The sequence below is a fragment of the Pinus tabuliformis genome, chromosome Q (genome assembly GCF_031772625.1).
Source record: "Pinus tabuliformis cultivar Carrire ecotype Pingquan chromosome Q, CPIR1, whole genome shotgun sequence".
Lineage (NCBI taxonomy): Eukaryota > Viridiplantae > Streptophyta > Pinopsida > Pinales > Pinaceae > Pinus > Pinus tabuliformis.
Genome location: NC_142296.1, coordinates 1,107,390,799 through 1,107,410,095, shown reverse-complemented (window position 1 = coordinate 1,107,410,095; position 19,297 = coordinate 1,107,390,799). Strand labels below are relative to the sequence as shown.

Here is a 19,297-nt window from a genome sequence, read left to right as displayed (position 1 = left end):
CATCTTCATTCTGAAATGATTCTGAATCTGAAGTGCTTCTTCCACATAATCCCCAATCGATTCTCCCATTGTCATAGTTCTTCTGAGATGTCTTCTTCTGCTTAGGCACTTTCTTCTTAAGCTTCTTTCCCATTGTTCCACGGATCTCCTTCAAGCGATCAAGCTTCTACAAAAGGACCTGCTTTGATACCAATTGTTGGAAATAATGCTGAGAGGGGGGGTTGAATCAGTATTATTAAGTCAATAAAACTTTTTCATTTCCATAATCTGATTCATGTACGCTGCTTCAGTTAAGAATACCCGCGTATATTCAGTAAAATTATGATTCACTTAATTGATCTTCAATGAGTGAATTAGAACATTATTAACCATATTAACAGTAAATAGGTGCAGTAAAATAGAAAAGATCATCAGATATAAGCCACACACATGAACAACATGATATAAGGTGGAAACCCAATGTGGGAGAAAACCACCTGCTGCAAGTCATCTCAATCCTCTTCTTAATAAGAAAATCCTTTTAGAAAAGTTCTATACTAGTGCAGTCCTTTACCAGTACGCAGGCTACTACCTGCAAAGAGCTACAACCCTCTCTCATTCTCCAGTCTCTCCTGGAAGAGAGATACAACCCCCATAGTTCTTGTACTAGCCGATTCATTTACTAGTACATAGGTTTCTACCTGCTACAATGCTCCAAAGTTTCCAACTACTACTGGAAGGGAGCTACCACCCCCTTAGCTCTTGTACTAGCTAATATACTAGTATGTAGGCGCTGGCCTACAATCTTCTCTCCTCCAGGTACCACGTTTCATACATTTTCATACTGGATACTCCTGAAGCACAACACATAATCTGAAGGCCATGTTTCATCAGATTTTCATACTGGACCCATAAATATCATTGAAGCTCAAAATAATCAATACTAGCATCATCAATTTCTGAATCACTGAAACATTGAAACCATGTCAACAACACAGTCACCAGAACACAGAGCAGACACAGAACTATGCAATAACAATCAGAACCAACTGTATCATCAAAATCCTGCATCAGAGTGCATACGCTACTTGGAAGTGCAGAACCAGCGTGTATACGCAACTTCACCAAAGTGAACTAGCGTATATGTCATTAATTACTTATTCATAACTTCGCTGCACTTACTGACTTCAGACATACCCAGATCATTACATATACACGGATAATATGTGTGTTAGCACCCAGATCTAGTCCATCAGATCACATAAATATGAGTCATTATGATCCTGATCCAATATTGTTCTCATCCATCAATACTGACGGTAAACACAATCAACCACACAGGATATGCAGAATACTGTCATCAGAACACATCAACAGCCAGAACCACCTGTAATTTTAAACATCATAGCTCAAATGGTATACGCTACTACAATGAACCAAACCTGCGTACATACGTGCTTTCACCAAAGCCAACCCGCATACAGATCTATAAATATTCAATCATGTCTTGCAACGATTTCAAAATTAAGTTTTACCCAGTTCAGATCATTACAAGCGTCAGTATATAGATCTAGAATAAGCATAATCAACTATATAGAGATAGTTCATTTGAAACCATTTGATCCTGATCTATCCTTAGATCTTGTTCTCCATCAACCGGTGAGATCCCTCTTTAGCTCAGATCCAGATCTGCACCATAACCCAATCACAGTATTCCAGATCTAGCACTTTATCAGATATTCAATCATTCCGAAGATGCCTTGCCAAATGATCTCCTTCCTCTTTTATAGTCTTAGGCCTTCCACAATACGATGGTCCAAAACCATAACAATTCAATACCATGGACCCAATACTTGGGATCAACACTTTTGGATGAAATACCACAGACCAAAACCATAGGATAAAACATTGTGAGACTAATGCCATGATCCCACCATGGAAGTGCGTGAGATCAATACTTTTGGATGCAATACCACGGACCAAAACCATAGGATCAAAAATTGTCGGACTAATACCATGAACCAACCATGAAAGTGCGTGAACTTTTCTCTTCATGAAGGGAACTTTTCTCTGCTTGAAAGTGCGTGAACTTTTCTCTTCATGAAAGGAACTTTTCTCTGCCCGAAAGTGTGTGAACTTTTCTCTACATGAAAGAAAATTTTCTCTGCATGAAAGTGTGTGAACTTTTCTCTATATGAAAGAAACTTTTTCTCTACATGAAAGTGCGTGAACTTTTCTCTACATGAAAGAAACTTTCCTCTACATGAAAGTGCGTGAACGTTTCTCTACATGAAAGAAACTTTTCTTTGCATGAAAGTGTGTGAACTTGAAAATAACTTTGTTGCACTATAATTTATCATATGTGTGATTTGCCATCAATGACAACACTTGTCTCATAATGCCAACAATCTCCCCCTTTGGACTTGATGGCAAAGCTAACTTGTCATACTGAGAATTTTCATCTGATTCCTTTGAGCTGTCCTGCATCCTATGTATTCTATCACATATGATATATCTTCTGTAGATTCATCTAGATATATATAAGTGACTTGATCTTCTACGAGTTGGTTTCCATCAAGTACAACACATGCATCATAATGCCAACAGTATGATGGTGAGGATGGAACATCCATAATCGACCACATTTCTAATTTTCTTAAATTTTTTGAATATTATGGAATCAAATCGTGGATATTTTTCTCTTTTCAATCTCTTCCTCACCCTTGAAGGTTGTGTCAATATATGGTTTCATACCTTACCATACAATTCCATCAATTATTTTCATCATTTCCTCTAGGATCTTAATCAAGCCTTCGATAGGTATGATTACTGAGATGTTCTTAAAAGAATTAATTAGCTATGAATGAAGCCTAATGGATCCGTTGAGGATTTATTTGATCGATTCCTTCATATTTGTTGTGAATTTCCTTATGAATATATGGATTGGGATTTCACTAAGAACAATTTTGAATGCTTGATTCACATTTCCTTATACAATGAACCCGAACCCCCTAATGTTTCTACTAGCCCAACTCGTGTGAATTATGAGATGCCTCTAATTTCACAGGAGGAATTTACTGCTCCTTTTGTCCCTTATCCTCCTTCTTTTCCAGTTCCAATGATGTTTCCTCCACGTGATGGTCACAAGGCTTGGAAATCTCCATATTAATTTCCTAATCCATATCTTCATCGTCCTTCTACTTTTCATGACATGAATTCAATGGAGGAAATCCCAAAATGGCTCATGGAGCTGAGGGTGAAGGATAGTTATTTCATTCCTGAAGGTGGGAATAACACTCATAACTCTAGTCTTGAATATGATTTGGATTTATGCTATCCTCTATCCTCTATGCTCCATGACTCTTTGTATGGTGATCTTCTTGATCAATCTCCCGCACTAGCTAGTTTTTCACAGTTTCTTGATTTTCATGTTGTTGGACTAGATTGTGATCAAGTTCAACGTAGTCACATTACACATGTACAGGAGTTGGAAGGTGAATATTATTTCAATATTTCTTCTATTTTTTAAAATCCTCCATGTCAATATGGTGGTCCCCCATTCTTGGTCCATATTCAATCTGGTAATCTTGGTAGTCAATCAAATGCAATAAATTCTTTGAATCAATATGTATCCTTGGGAAACAATCATTCCAATGATGATTACTTTTGATGTATATGATCACAAATACCAAGATACATCATCTGATATTTCGGTTTCTCATGAATACTTTATTTTAGATCTATAATCTTATTCGGTCAAAGATGATGTCCTTATCAAAACTTCATGTTCGTCTCACAACCCATTGTGCTCTACCATTTTTTATGCATCTACCTATGATGAATATACTCCATGATCTTCAATTTATTCATCTGATGAGTTAACTTTGCAATTGACGCAAGGTGGTGATTTTATCCATGATGAAAATGAAAACAATCAAATCATTGAGTACTCTTTTCATCCCTCACTATCTCTTCTCTTGCATGAAGACAACTCTCCAAACCTTCTTGTTCATGAAATTTTTCTAATTCATACATCTTCAGATTTGCGAATAGGTGGATCTTTCAGCTTGAGTAATCTGGTTATTGAAGTTGAAAAATCTGGCCAAGTCAGTCATAGAAATGTCTACCATCTACTGAGTAGTGGTCATATTGAAACCAATGGTAACAACTATCCTCACACCATGGTTCAATCTTCAAGATTCGATTTTACAATCCCTAAAAGTTCGAGGACTTTTAAGGAAGTCAAGGTACTTCACCTTCCATTGATGGTTATGTCAAGATCTTTCACCACTATTAATCCCCCCAAACTATATCAGATCTGGCTTCTCTCACACAATCCTTCTCTTTACATGGTTTCACTTGATATAAATTTCATTTTGAAAGATTTTTGGTATTTCAGATGTAATTTTTAAAATTTTCAATATTTCACTTCTGATTGGATTCAAGAATCTTCTCGAGTTGATTCATCTTGATAAAAATATCTTGCATCAAGCTTAGGTTTGGAATGATCATCTCTCTTAAATTCATGGAACTATGAAGTTGATCACCTCAACGATCATCTTTCACCGAAGGAATCAAATCTATCATATTTGTTTCATGATAAGTAGCTCATGGTTTTCCTTTTGAATATCATATTGTGAAGCTTGTTACTCATAACACCTGAAATCGCCTTGAGTGCGAACGAATGCATGAGTTATTGTGCAAATTAAATTCTTCTCCGTTCATTATGTCCTAACTAGTATCATGTGTTGTTTTTTCTGGAATTACTTATAAATTCTTTCAATGATTTTGATTCTTGTATAGTTTGTCACCAGTTACATGAAAAATGATTTCTCTCATTCATCTTGTGAGGAATTTGATTCAATTGTTTAGAGCATTCATAAAGATATTTAAATTTTTTCTTTAATCAATCAATCTAATCATTCATTTTACCATTTTCCAAATAGTATATTTAATGACAATTGTTTCACATTGATCTATATCACCCCTAAGATCCAAAATATTGAAATGGATATTAGGGGGCAGGCCCCCAAGATCTGAAAAATGGAAATTCCACATGAAAAAGGGGAGAACACACAATAACAAAACCACAAATATTTTTTTTTATTAAAACAGACAATAACTGTAGAGGCTACATTGTGGTCAACAATCTGTCCTTTTAAAAAATGTGACTTGTTACTTCTAATATTTTTCGATTACAATACCATGGGTAAATTCCATGGGTTAATGAATACCATGGTGGATGTCACGATACAATGGGAAAATACCATGGGTGGATGTCACTTACAATACCATGGGTGGATGCCACTTACAATACCATGGGTAAATTCCATGGGTGGATGAATACCATGGTTTGATGCAATTTTTCATTCAGATCACACATTGGTTAATATTTATGGTTTATCTCACCCTTCAAATACTTGTCAAGCAGTTGAGGCACTTCAGCCTTCGCTGATGGTTATTTTAGGTCCTCACTATCTTTAGAATCCTTCTAAATATGATCAAATCTATTTTTCCTCACAATATTCTCATCCTAATCCCCCACTTTTAATTGAAGATTCATTATTTCAAAATTCTCAAGATTTTCAAGAGGATTGTTTCAAATTTCATGATCCAATCACTGAATGGTTGGAGAAATCTTACTTGGCAATCTCTATTGCAAATAATAGGTTTTAGCCTTTTCTCATGCTTGCTATGCAAGATGACACAGAAGAAGGTGCATTTTCAAGAACTCTTCGAGGTTTGTCTGATTATTGTTTCTGTAAAAAAGGTAAGAATGTGTGCTAGATAAAGGTAGTGGTTGTGACACATCTTTCTTCCCACAGGAAGTACCTTCAAATGTTTTTGCAAGCTATTCAAGTTCTCATATTTTCTCTTGCACATTAATTTATATATTTTTTATTTGCTTGTATCTTTGTTGATGGAGGTCGGGAAATACTACAATGGTTACAATGGAAATTTCATTATATGTAACCCTAAACTTCTAGCTGTTTAGGTTAGGAGTAGGAATAGATACATTCTAGTCTCCCCTCTCTTGCACTAATCCCACACTTGTTCTCCTTAGTCTTTCTTGTCTTTTCATTCTTTTGTCTTGCATCATGATTTAGTTTAGCCTCCTTTTATTATGGTTTGGTTTTTGTTTCTTGTTGTATTGGGCATTTTCCTTTTTTTCTATTAATAAGAATTTGCATGTGTCCTATTTGGGCTCAAACGAAAATGTTGAAAATATAAAAGGACTTTGTGACTCTCCAACATTTGGCTAACTCTTTGTCTTTCATCCTTGTCTTGGTTACACATTTTTTTCGATGATTTTTAGACAGAAAATATGATCCTTACATTAGGAAAGCCTTGTTTCCAACCATGATCTCCTTGTCTATTCTAGAAAACTCATCCCTACACTTGGGTTTTTATGTTTCAGTGTTTCCTGGCTGATTCGATAACGTAGAGAAGGAAAAGTGGAAAATCTACACGAGAAAACCAATATCAAACTCTTATATATGATTCTTTGAAGGGACAACCTATTTTTATCTCAATAATCCCGAATCCCTTTTCCACCCATAAAATGAGTAATCTCCTATGCGCAATCCTATTTAAATATATAGATAAAAGCGAAAGAAGAGAAATCACTCTTGCTCAAAGAGGTGAAGAAAGAAACTTGGTCGAGGTATTATCCACGTTCGGTGCATCAGATTAATGTTTGTGTTCCTGTAGTGACTTTGTCAGAGTACTTTCTAGGCCTCATGGTACTAGAGAAACACTAGAGATGAAAAACTATACTCTGAAAATCTAAAGCTTGCGAACTTCATTACCCTATCCTCATTCAAAACATTGTGTGATCGTTGATCTTATGTTTTTGTTTAACTTAGTAAAGGAGTGAATGGGACTGTGTTTATGGTTAGGGTAAGTGGGGAATCCATGATAATATGAATGATGGATCAATACTTCCTAAATAACTAGACCTTGCACGAAATAATTTACCAAGACAGAGAACGTGGATTTCCACTAGTGTGTCACCAAGTGTTGTCGCTAAGACAAACACCCTCCAAAAATTTTCGTACATGTAAACTTTGGATCCTATTACAGATCTTTTGATCATTATATCCGTAGTCACTTCTTGACTAATTGATGTTTTTGAGCTCCCTTCTTGGATTGGAAGTGTTGAGGGTACCTACTCACACATGCTTAATCCCTAAGAATTTCATGAGCGCATTCTTTTACGAAAGCTTGAACAAGGACAACGCGGTCTATGAAGGCTATGCCTATGTTATGTCCAACCCATGTCGATAGTCAGTGCACACTAACATTGACAATCTCTCACTTCTAGCCATGTTTGTACTTCTATTTCGAGGAGCTTCTAAAAATGTCACTTTCCCACACCTTTATTTTCACAACTGTCAATTTAATGTTTTCGGTTGTCCCTTTTTCTTTCGTTCACCCTGATTAGTTTCAATTTCATGTTACCTTTTCTCTAGCATCCATTGTTGTCAATGTCATTCACATATTACAAGTTTTGTTTGCACTTTAGCACTTGTCGTCTTTAGGCATGTAAAGTTTCACACAATGTACATAAGCTTGATTTGTTGGTTTCAATAGGTTATAGTTATGAAAATGAGTCAATATAACCATGTAAACCTCTGTCACACTCATTTCCAAAAATTTTAGCACTGTCACATAAGTTCCGTCACAGTTGTCACAAAGTGTAAATAGTTTCGCACTTGTAATAATTTTTTGTAAATGTTGTCGAATTGAGGGAAGTATGTTAGTAATGCATTCCATATGATCTATGTTTTGTCATCAAGCACTCTAAGTGTTTGATCGCATTCAAGTCATTTCATTATTCACATAAGTTTCATTGATCCCACAATTAGCCAAATTTGAGAAAATTCCCAGCAACTTAGCCTCATCTAGCCTTCTCGAACTACACATTACATACTCCCAACCTCAAGATGTACATTTTCCTCTTGAAACTACACAATTCATGGTTCCTTCCATCCAGGACTACATACTGCGTAGTTTCAGTGCTCAATCCTAAGTCTTAGCCTCCAAAATTGCACAATTCAACCCTCCATCCTACCCCCAACTGTGAAATATGTAATCTCTAAGCCAAAGAAAAAACTATGATCTCTTGAAATATGTCATCCATAGGTCTACTTTTCCTGCTTGAACTATGAAATTGACAGAAACAATGCAAAACCCTACAACCTAACTCGCTAAGCCTCAAAATTGTGCAACCTTCCTACATAGTCTAAACTGAGCTATGCATTGTGTAGTCTCAAGGATCAAGCCTCGACTCTGAGATGTTAAACTATGCAATTACGCAATAACCTAGGATCCTCTCTCTTCTAGAACTACACAATAGTCAACATCAGTGTTGTTGGCTTGATGGGACCTAACCCAGGTTCAATGTTAATTAGCTAAGTAAATCCATACACTACTGGCCCTCTCAGCATGAGTCCGTGGAGCGTGAACTGAAGTCTCACCCATAGCAATATGGGGGGATGCAGGAACCAATTTTTTTCACCCTAGGATAGTTGTGATGTCGTTTTATACCCTAACCCTTCCTTTGTGCAAACCCATAAGCCCTTTAGGGCTTATCAATATACTTCTATTATTCAGCTTTGAAACCTTTGCGAAGGTTTCTAATCATCCTTTGTCGACCCTAAATAGTCAATTTATATGCTTACACACCTCTGTAATTACTCTTACTTCTATTTCTACCCGATTCGCTTAAGTATTGGTTAACTTCAACATACATTATGATTTTCTTCGTGTAAACATATATTCTTACTTGTGTTCATATGACAAAGTAAAACACATAGATTCATGCATAAATATAGCATTAAATCATAAACCCAGTATTCAACATAACATAACCACCACCATTCATAACAAAATTAAAATAGCTCATACATAGATATTTCCAAAATAATTCTTCTTATTCATGGTTTAGATCTCTAGTACATACTCTAACTTCCCTATGCACATAACTACAGGGGTCCATGCACTCAGTTCTGGACTTCTACCATTGGCCTCTATGAACTCAGCTGTAGAGCCTCTTCCTATGCTAATAATCTTCGCTCTTAGCTCTCACAGACTCATTACATTGATCAATTGCCCAAAAACATATAACTGAACTAAAAAATGCCATAGACTCTTCTAAGACTCCCTTTTTATACATTCCCATGGCTCGTGGACCAAGGGTGGATCTGATCAAGCTGACACAAGCTACCTAAACCAAGGAAAAAAACCCTTATTGACTATTTACATCTTCGCTCCGTGACCACAAACTATAGAGAATTTATATTTTTTATACAAAACCTGGGCCTTTAGCCCCAAAACTTGGGCTTTTAACCCAAAAAATGTCCTAACAGGCCCCTAACACAAATCTAGTGACTTTCCACGAGTCACTTTACAAGTCCGAAGATATTTTTGTGAAGACATCCCAACTCCACCAGTATGACTACAACCTCAGCGGTACACTACGTTGCCACCTACTTAACCTGCTTGACCAGCATCTCTGTCGTTGGTTCTGCTCTATCTACCTATATTTTCTACTGTGTTGCCTGTAGATTGGAAAATTTCCATTAAATGGAGGCTTTTAGTACATAGGCTTCCTCTAGCCAAGGCCCTAATCTCGCCTTCAGTACTGCCTCCTTGTGTTGAGTTGTGTCCACCTGTTCCTTTAGTGCCTTTACTTCCTACACCTTTGCCAAACTTTGCGTGATGGTGACGGTACATGCCATCACTTTGACCTCACCATACATCTAGTGTAGCTCCCATGCCTCATTTTCAAGTCTTTGCAGGTTGGGATCTTCCTACAGATTGATAACTACTTCAAGCACCTGCTCGAAGAGTGCAGTGCAATCCTTCATAGTGCTATCAATAGTTGTACGACATCTTTGACAATGGTCTCGCGCTACTCTCTTACTTTTGATGGGTTGAAGGCTGGGCCCTCAACACAAGTTATGTGATCTTAAGGTTTAGTTCAAACTAAACCTTAGCTAGCTCTATTCGTGCCTCATGCGCACATGAAGCAAGATTCTAGATCCTTACATTAACTGGTGGATCTTCAGTGATGTTCAACTATGGAACAGTCTGGCATGCCTTAGCTACCACATCAGTTGTGTGCTCGTTATGTTATGTTCGCAGACAATTTTTCGATGAACATATATTCATTTTTCACCTTCTTCTTGCTGAATACGTTGAAGGATCACTATTCCCAAGCCCCTATTTTTGTGATCACACCATCTCGGAGGATGTGAAGAGCTTGACTTAGTAGCATGACCAATTTTAACCTGACTTTCTTGCTGGCGCTGATAGTAGCCCTGTCTGTCTTTGCTTCTTCAGTCAATGCTCCATCTGGTAGTGCGACAACCTAAGGATCCATTGTATGGACCATCTCTACTGGATTTGAGGTTCCCAATGGAAAGCTGCTTGACGCCACACTACCCCACCCTATAGTGGTATGTACCTAAGCAGCCTAGATTTGCATCTTGCACATACCCATTTGAATGGTGATCAAGGCCTATTTTTCTGCTACTCAAACTATTGTAGCAGTTCCATGGTCTGATCCCTCACTTTACCATTGATTTCATTCAAATCACCATGTATTAAGGTGATTAGGTCTAGGGATGACTGGCTGGCCTTTCACTTCTTCCGCGGCCCTAGTTTCTCCTGCTGTCATGTGCGTTTAACTTGAAATGGAGTAGTCTTTAGGTCCGCTCGTCCCTACTCTGAATGCTGCTCCTCATCGTTTGTCTGTGGAGAAAGAAAACTCTTAATCATATCAGAGGCATGGTTCTCCTCTCCCTCCTCCCCTTCTACTTGTGTTTTGGCTGTGCACTCTACTTTAGCTTTGTCCTCAGCTTTCTTCCTTCATTTTTCGGCCAACTGCTCCATCTTTAACCTTGCCCTTCCTTCTTCTACTCTGTGGAAAAATTAATAGACCTAGCTGATAAGTTTGAGGCCTTGCGCCACTCTGTGGGTCAACTCTCTAGAACCGCAATAATTGCATAATCCGCTTCTAGGTATGGAAGATCATACCATTTTTGTGTAGGGTCCTTCTCCACTCTGATGGAAACATAGTGGAAGTTCACCTTAGACTCAACATATTCAGACAACTACTCAAATAAAGTCAGTGAGAGCCATGGTTTGTGGTTGATGGTGGTAGGGATGCTTGATTCCATGGGAATCCAAAATATCTTGTTGTCCTTGATCATTTATGGGTCCTTCATGGCCTAGAGGGATGCGAACATCACTACTTCTAGTAGATCCAGTGAAATTAGAGGAAGCTCACTGTCCTTCCGTAAGTCCCACACAACCAGAACAATCGACAATAGCAGAGATGCATAGGAAAAAGTCTTGCTTTGAACTTGTGCTTCTCTGTAGTTTACAAGGAACTCACTGTAGAGGTAGCGCATCGAGTTAAATTGTACACACTCTACACATTGTGCCGCTAAGGGTACCACTAGCGCTGGCACTTCATCTGTACAACATTTCCTCATAAGTTTTTTCGACAATATATGGGTGGATATTTTAATCGCAAGTTCGGTTATGCTAGAGATGGAGTAGTCACACGGCTTCTTGGCAAACTTGAACTTGTCCTTCATTCGTTCGACGAGGTCGTGCTCACCTGACTTTTCGCCAAATGCCATGGCTGGATTCTAGCCTGAGTGCAAGAGCAAGGTGATCCTCTGGATCAACATGTCAGTGATTGGTATTGGATCTCCTAACCATAGGCAATAATCTTGCACCAAGCATAATAGCTACTTGATCACTATCAAATCTATGGGCATCTGGTTGTAATGCAACACCCATAGTAGGTTCAATAGTCCTACCTTATCCACCCCTTTTATCCACTGCCTTGGCTCTAATGTGGTCACACCAGAATCTTTATAGAAGACATGGTGCATGAATGTATCAGTCGCCAAGTGGGGAAATGCTCTGTATCTACTAAATCCCAGTGCTCCAGCTTCAAAAGGGGGATACGCGCCAAGCACGGTCCTTCGAATGTGATTTTTCCTTGTGGAAATGGGGTGAAAAGGGTGATTTTGTTCTTGTCGATGTCCTTTGGTACCTTCACCTTGCCTCGATGTGGAGGGACATATGGTGGAAGCTTGGAGATAAGGTTTTCCCACTGAATGTTAATGTCTTCTTCCCCCATGTCAACATCTTGTATGCCCACACTGACGTCCTCTATGTCCTTGTCACATTCTAGGTCTACTACCTTTCCCTTCCGCTGTGAAGTAGCCTTTTCATTCCTCTGTTGTTTCCATGGCAACTCACGCACTAGCTGTGTTTCTTTCTGGTTCTCCTTCTTTGTCTTGGGACCTTATTTGGGCAGCGTAGGCATTGGAATGGGAAACCTCGGCGATTTGGCTACATCTGTAGGTACCTCTACACTCTCTACCTCTGGGGCAGCTCCCTCAGCTGCCATCACTTCTCCAACACGTGCAGTCTCCATGGGTGCTAACATAATGCCAGTTAAAAGCTCCTAACTTTCCTTTGAAAATTTCTCAGACACTAAACTCGCTACTAATGCCTCAAAGTAATCAAGGTTCATGCACATATAATAGCTGAACACCTCAGTTCTCAAAATGCCAAGTGTTTTTCGTTGGTCAGCCATTTGTAATTTATAGACAGTTTCCAATTTGAATCTGATTGTTCCCCTTAAAATCGGTTCATAAATGCTAGAGTTGTAGTATATTTTCAAAGATATTGCTCTTAAATTCTGAAATAATTTCTGCAATCCTTCACAGTGGTGTCAATAGCTACAAGGACATCTTTGACAATGGTCTTGGGCTACTCTCTGACTTTTGCTGGGTCGAAGGTTGGGCCCTTAACTCAAATTATGTGATCTTAAGGTTCAGTTCAATCTAAACCTTAGCCAGCTTTGTTCGTGCCTCACGCACACGTGAAGCAAGCTTTCTGATCCTTACATTGACTGCCACATCTTCGGTGATGTTCAACTATGGATCAATCCGACATGCCTCAGCCACCACATCAGTTGTGCCCTCATTCTATTCTGTGATCTTCTTAAGAAGAGCAATCACAAACAATTTTTTGATGAACATCTATGCATTTTTCACCTTTTGCTCGCTGATAACGTTGAAGGTGCGCTATTCCCAAGCCCTTATTTTCGTGATCACACCATCCAAGAGGATGTTAAGGGCTTCACTTGGAAGGGTGGCCATGTTAAACCTAAATTTCTTGATGGTGCTAACAATAGGCCTGTCAATCTCTGCTTCTTCGGTCAATGCTCCATCCGGTAGCGCGACAACTCAAGGATCCATTCTATGGACCATCTCTGCTACATCTGAGGTTCTCGGGGGAAAGATTCTTGATGCCACACTGCCCCACCCTACAGTGGTATGTATCTGAGTATCCTGGATCTACAGCTCACACATACCCATTTGAATGGCAACCAAGGCTTGTTTTTGTTGCTACTCGAACTGTTGCAGGAGTTCTGTGGTCGCATCTCTCACTGTATCACCGATATCATTCAAATCAACCTCTATCAAGGTGTTTGGGTCATGAGATGATTGGCTGGCCTTGAACTTCTTGCACTGCCCTAGTTTCTCCTACTCTCGTGTGTGCTTAACTCGAAATGGAGTAGTCTCAGGGTCTGCTCCTCCCTAATCTGAGCATTGCTCCTCCTCGTTTTCGTGTGGAGAGGGTGAAATCTAAATCGTATCAGAGGCATAGTCGTCCTCTTCCTCCTCCCCTTCTGTTTGTGTTTTGGCCGTGCGCTCTACTTTAGCTTTGTCCTCAGCTTCCTTCCTTCATTTTTTGGCCAGCTGCTCCATCTTTAACCTTGCCCCTTCCTTCTTCTGCTCCGTGGAAAAGTTTCTAGACCCAGCTGATAAGTTTGAGGCCTTGCACCACTCTGTGGGTCAACTCTCTAGAGCCGCAATAATTGCATCATCCGTCAGTGGGTATGGATGATCATACCATTTTTGTGCCGCGTCCTTCTCTGCTCTGATGGAAACATAATGGAAGTTCACCTTAAACTCCACATATTCATACAAGTACTCAAATAAAGTCAGTGAGAGCCACGGTTTATGGGCGATGGTGGTAGGGATGCTTGATTCCATGAGAATCCAGAATTTCTTGTTGTCCTTGATCCTTTAGGGGTCCTTTGTGGCCTAGAGCGATGCGAACTTCATTACTTCTAGTAGCTCCAGTGAAATCAAAGGAAACTGACTGTGCTCCAGTAAGTTCGATGCAACCAAAAAAATTGACAACAACAGAGATGCATAGTCAAAATTCTTGCTTTGATCTTTTGCTTCATTGCAGTTTGCGAGGAACTTACTGTAGAGGTAGCATTCCCAGTTAAATTGTATGCCCTCTGCACAATATGCCGCTAAAGGTACCACCAGTGTTAGCACTTGATCTCCACAACATTTCATCATAATTTTGTCTGCCAATATCTAGGTGGTTATTTTAACCACAGAGTTGGTTATGTTGGAGATGGAGTAGTCACACGACTTCTTGGCAAACATGAACTTGTCCTTCGTTCATTCAATGAGGTCGTGCTCACTTGACTTTCTGCCAAACACCATGGTCGGATTCAAGCCTAAGTGCAAGAGCAAGGTGATCCTCTAGATCAACATGTCAATGATTGGTATCAGATCTCCTAACCACAAGCACCAATCGTTCACGAAGCATAATAGTTGGTTGATCAATATCAAAGCTATGGGCATCTGGCTGTAATGCAACACCCATGGCAGGTTCAATAGTCCTGCCTTATGCACCCATTTTATCCACTGGCTTGGCTCTAACGCAGTCACACCAGAGTCTTTATAGAAGACACGGTGCATGAATGTATTAGTCACCAAGTGGGGAAAGCACTCTATATTTGCTAAATCCCAGTGCTCCAGCTTCAAATGTGATTTTGTCTTGCAGCAATGGGGTGAAAAGGGTGATTGTGTTTTTGTCGATGTCCTTTCGTACCTTCACCTTGCCTCGACGTGGAGGGACATATGGTTGAAGCTTGGAGATAAGGTCTGCCCCCTGAATGTCAATGTCTTCTTCCCCCATGTCAACATATTCTACACCCACATTGACATCCTGTATGTCCTCGTCAGGTTCTAGGTCTACTACCTTGCCCTTCTCCTATGCAGTGGCATTTTCCTTCTTTTGTTATCTCCTTGGTGACTCACGCACCAACTGTGTTTCTTTATGCTTCTCCTTCTTCATCTTTGGACCTTATTTTGGCAACACAGATCTCGGCATGGGAAACCTCGGTGATTTGGGTACATCTGTAGGTACCTCTACACTCACTACCTCCGGGGCAGCTCCCTGAGCTCCCATCGCTTCTCCAACACCTGTAGTCTCCACAAGTGCTAACATAATGCGTGTTAAAATCTTCTAACTTTCCTTTGGCAATTTCTCAAACACTGAACTCGCTGCGAAAGCCTCGAACTAATCAAGGTTCATGCACATCTGATAGCTGAACACCTCAATTCTCAAAATTCCAAGTGATTTTTGTTGGTCATCCATCTGTAATTTATAGACAATTTTGAATTTGAATTTGATTGTTCCCCTCAAAATTGGTTCATAAATGCTAGAGTTGCAGTATATTTTCAAACATATTTCTCTTAAATTCTGACATAATTTATGCAATCCTTCACAGTGGTGTCAATAGCTACAATGACATCTTTGACAATGGTCTCGTGCTACTCTTTGACTTTTGGTCGGTCGAAGGCTGGGCCCTCAACTCAAGTTATGTGATCTTAAGTTTCAATTCAAACTAAACCTTAGCTAGCTCTGTTCATGCCTCACGCACACATGAAGTGAGCTTCCAGACCGTTACATTGACTGGCGCATCTTAGGTGATGTTCAACTATGGAACAGTCCGACATGCCTTAGCCACCACATCGGTTGTGTGCTCATTTTGTTCTGTGATATTCTTAATAAAATCAATCGCGGATGATTTTTCGATGAAGATCTGTGCGTTTTCCACCTTCTACTCATTGATAACATTGAAGGCGCACTATTCTCGAGCCCCTATTTCCATGATCACACCATCTAGGAGGATGTGAAGGGCTTCACTTGGAAGCGCAACCATGTTTAACCCAACTTTCTTGATGGTGCTGACAATAACACTGTCAATCTCTACTTCTTCGGTCAATGCTCCATTCGGTAGTGCGACAACTCGAGGATCCATTCTATGGACCATCTCTGCTACATATGAGGTTCCTGGTGGAAAATTGCTTGACGCCACACTACCCCACCCTACAGTGGTATGTACCTGAGTAGCCTAGATCTGCAGCTCACACATACCCATTTGAATGGAAACCAAGGCATGTTTTTGTTGCTACTCAAACTGTTGCGGCAGTTCCGTGGTCGCATCCCTCACTGTATCATCGATATCATTCAAATCACCCTCTGTCAAGGTGAATCGGTCTAGGGATCATTGGCTGGCCTTGCACTTCTTCCACGCTCCTCGTTTCTCCTACTCTCATGTGCGCTTAACTCGGAATGGAGTAGTCTCTAGGTCCGCTCCTCCCTACTCTAAGCACTGCTCCTCTTTCATTTGTCTGTGGAGAAGGCAAGTTCTGAATCATATCAGAGGCACAGTTGTCCTCTTACTCCTCCGCTTCTACTTGTGTTTTGGTCATGCGCTCTACTTTAGCTTTGTCCTCAGCTTCCTTCCTTCATTTTTTGGTCAACTGCTCCATCTTTAACCTTGCCCCTTCCTTCTTTTGCTCTGTGGAAAAATTACTAGACCCAACTGATAAGTTTTAGGCCTTATGCCCCTTTGTGGGTCAACTCTCTAAAACCACAATAATTGCATCATCCGTCTCCATGTAAGGAAGATCATACCATTTTTGTGTTGGGTCCTTCTCCGCTCTGATGGAAACACAATGGAAGTTCACCTTAAAATCCACATATTCAGACAACTACTCAAATAAAGTCAGTGAGAGCCACGGTTAGCAGTTGATGGTGGAAGTGATGCTTAATTCCATGAGAATCTAGAATATCTTGTTGTCCTTGATCCTTTAGGGGTCCTTCATGGGCTAGAGCGATGCGAACTTCGCTGCTTCTGGTAGCTCCATTGAAATCAGAGGAAACTGACTGTCCTCCTACAAGTTCGACGCAACCAGAACAATCGACAACGACAAAGATGCATAGTCAAAATTCTTGCTTTGATCTTGTGCTTCTCTGTAGTTTGCAAGGAACTCACTGCAGAGGTAGCGTGCCCAGTTAAGTTGTACATGGTCTACAGATTGTGCCGCTAAAGATACCACTAGTGTCAGCACTGCATCTGCATAACATTTCCTCATAATTTTTTCTGCCAATATTTGGGTGTCTATTTTAACCACAGGGTTGGTTATGCTGGAGATGGAGTAGTCGCACGGCTTCTTGGAAAACTTGAACTTGTCCTTCATTCGTTCGGCGAGGTCGTGCTCACCTAGATTTCTACCAAACTCCATGGCCGGATTCAGGCCTGAGTGCTAGAGCAAGGTGATCCTTTGGATCAACATGTCAGTGATTGGTATCAGATCTCCTAACCACAGGCACCCATCGTGTATGAAGAATAACAGCTACTTGATCAATATCAAAGCTATGGGCATCTAGTTGTAATGCAACACCCATGGTAGGTTCAATAGTCTTGCCTTAGGCACCCATTTTATCCATTGCCTTGGCTCTAACGTGGTCACACCAGAGTCTTTATATAAGACATCGTGTATGGATGAATCAGTCGCCAAGTGGCGAAAGCACTCTGTATTTGCTAAATCCTAGTGCTCTAGCTTCAAAAGGGGGATAAGCGCTAAGTGCGGTCCTTCGAATGTGATTTTTTCTTACAGCAATTGGGTGAAAAGGGTGATTTTGTTCTTGTCGATCTCCTTTGGTACCTTCGCCTTGCCTCAACATAGAGGGACATACGGTTGAAGCTTGGAGATAAGGTCTGCCCCCTGAATTTCTTTCCCCATGTCAACATATTCTACACCCACATCGACATCCTCTATGTCCTCATCAGGTTCTAGGTCTACTACCTTGCCCTTCTCCTATGTAGTAGCCTTTTCCTTCTTTTTTTGTTTCCTTAACAACTCACGCACTAGTTTTGTTTCTTTATACTTCTCCTTCTTCATCTTGGGACCTTATTTGAGTGACGTACGCCTCGGCATGGCAACCTCGGTGATTTGGGTACATCTATAGGTACCTCTACACTTGCTACCTCTGGGGCAACTCCCTTAGCTACCATAACTTCTCCAACACCTGCAGTCTCCACAGGTGTTGACATAATTCCAGTTAAAAGATCTTGAGTTTCCTTTGGCAATTTCTCAAACATTGAACTCGCTACCAAAGCCTCGAAGTAATCAAGGTTCATGCATTTCTAATAGTTGAACACCTCAATTCTCAAAATACCAAGTGTTTTTCATTAGTTGGCCGTCTATAATTTATAAACAATTTCAAATTTGAATCTAACCGTTCCCCTCAAAATCGGTTCATAGATGCTAGAGTTGTAGTAGATTTTCAAAGATCTTGCTCTTATATTCCGACTTAATTCTGTTAGATAAAGCAGACTGCCAATCGTGGATTTGTAAGTTGGTTGATGTACTGCTTCTAATTCATAATCTGAGCTAAGACTACATCGTTTTACCATTGGGGTACATACTTGTTTAGAATCTTCCATGCCATACCTTTTCAAGATATGTTTGAGATATTTGGTTTGTGAGAGAAAAATGCCATCTTTATTCTGTTGAACTTGTAGACTAGGAAAGTAGGTGAGCTCAACAAGCAAGGACATTTCATATTCTCGCTGCATTACTAAGGCAAAATTTTGACTCATGGATTCCTCATTGCTACCAAAGATGATATCATCAACATACACAACAATTATTAGCAATTTATCAGTGTCCATCTTTGTATATAGATCGCTATCTGCTGACCCCTTTGAAAAACCTTGTTGGTGGAGATATTTGTCAAGAGGATAATACCATGCTCTCGGAGCTTGTTTTAGACCATGGAGAGTTTTTCTGAGTTTGCATACAAGTTTTGCATCATTTACAAGAATAAATCCTTCTCGTTGTTCAATATAGACTTCTTCTTCTAAGTCTCCATTAATAAAGGCATATTTACATCCATTTGGTATACTTTGAATTTATGAAAACTAGAAAGAGCAAGAAACGTTCTTATGGCTTCAAGTCTAGCAATAGGTGCAAAGGTTTCTTCAAAATCTATATCTTTTTGTTGAGCATACCCTTTGCAAACAAGTCTGGCGTTGTTTCTAATAACTTCTCCATTTTCATTCAGCTTGTCTTTTAATATCCATTTAGTTCCTATGATATTCTTATCATGAGGTCTAGGA

General features: G+C 39.8%; 1 protein-coding gene across 1 annotated transcript in view; it reads right to left on the bottom strand.

Moving 5' to 3' along the window:
* LOC149223380 (E3 ubiquitin ligase complex SCF subunit scon-3-like) overlaps positions 1-11,633 on the bottom strand; it is a 52,172-nt gene extending 40,539 nt beyond the window's left edge. Inside the window, exon 1 of the mRNA XM_089387893.1 lies at positions 11,555-11,633. Coding sequence (XP_089244019.1) covers positions 11,555-11,633 — 79 coding nt within the window. The remainder of the gene's footprint in view (positions 1-11,554) is intronic.
* Between the last annotated feature and the right edge of the window lie 7,664 nt (positions 11,634-19,297).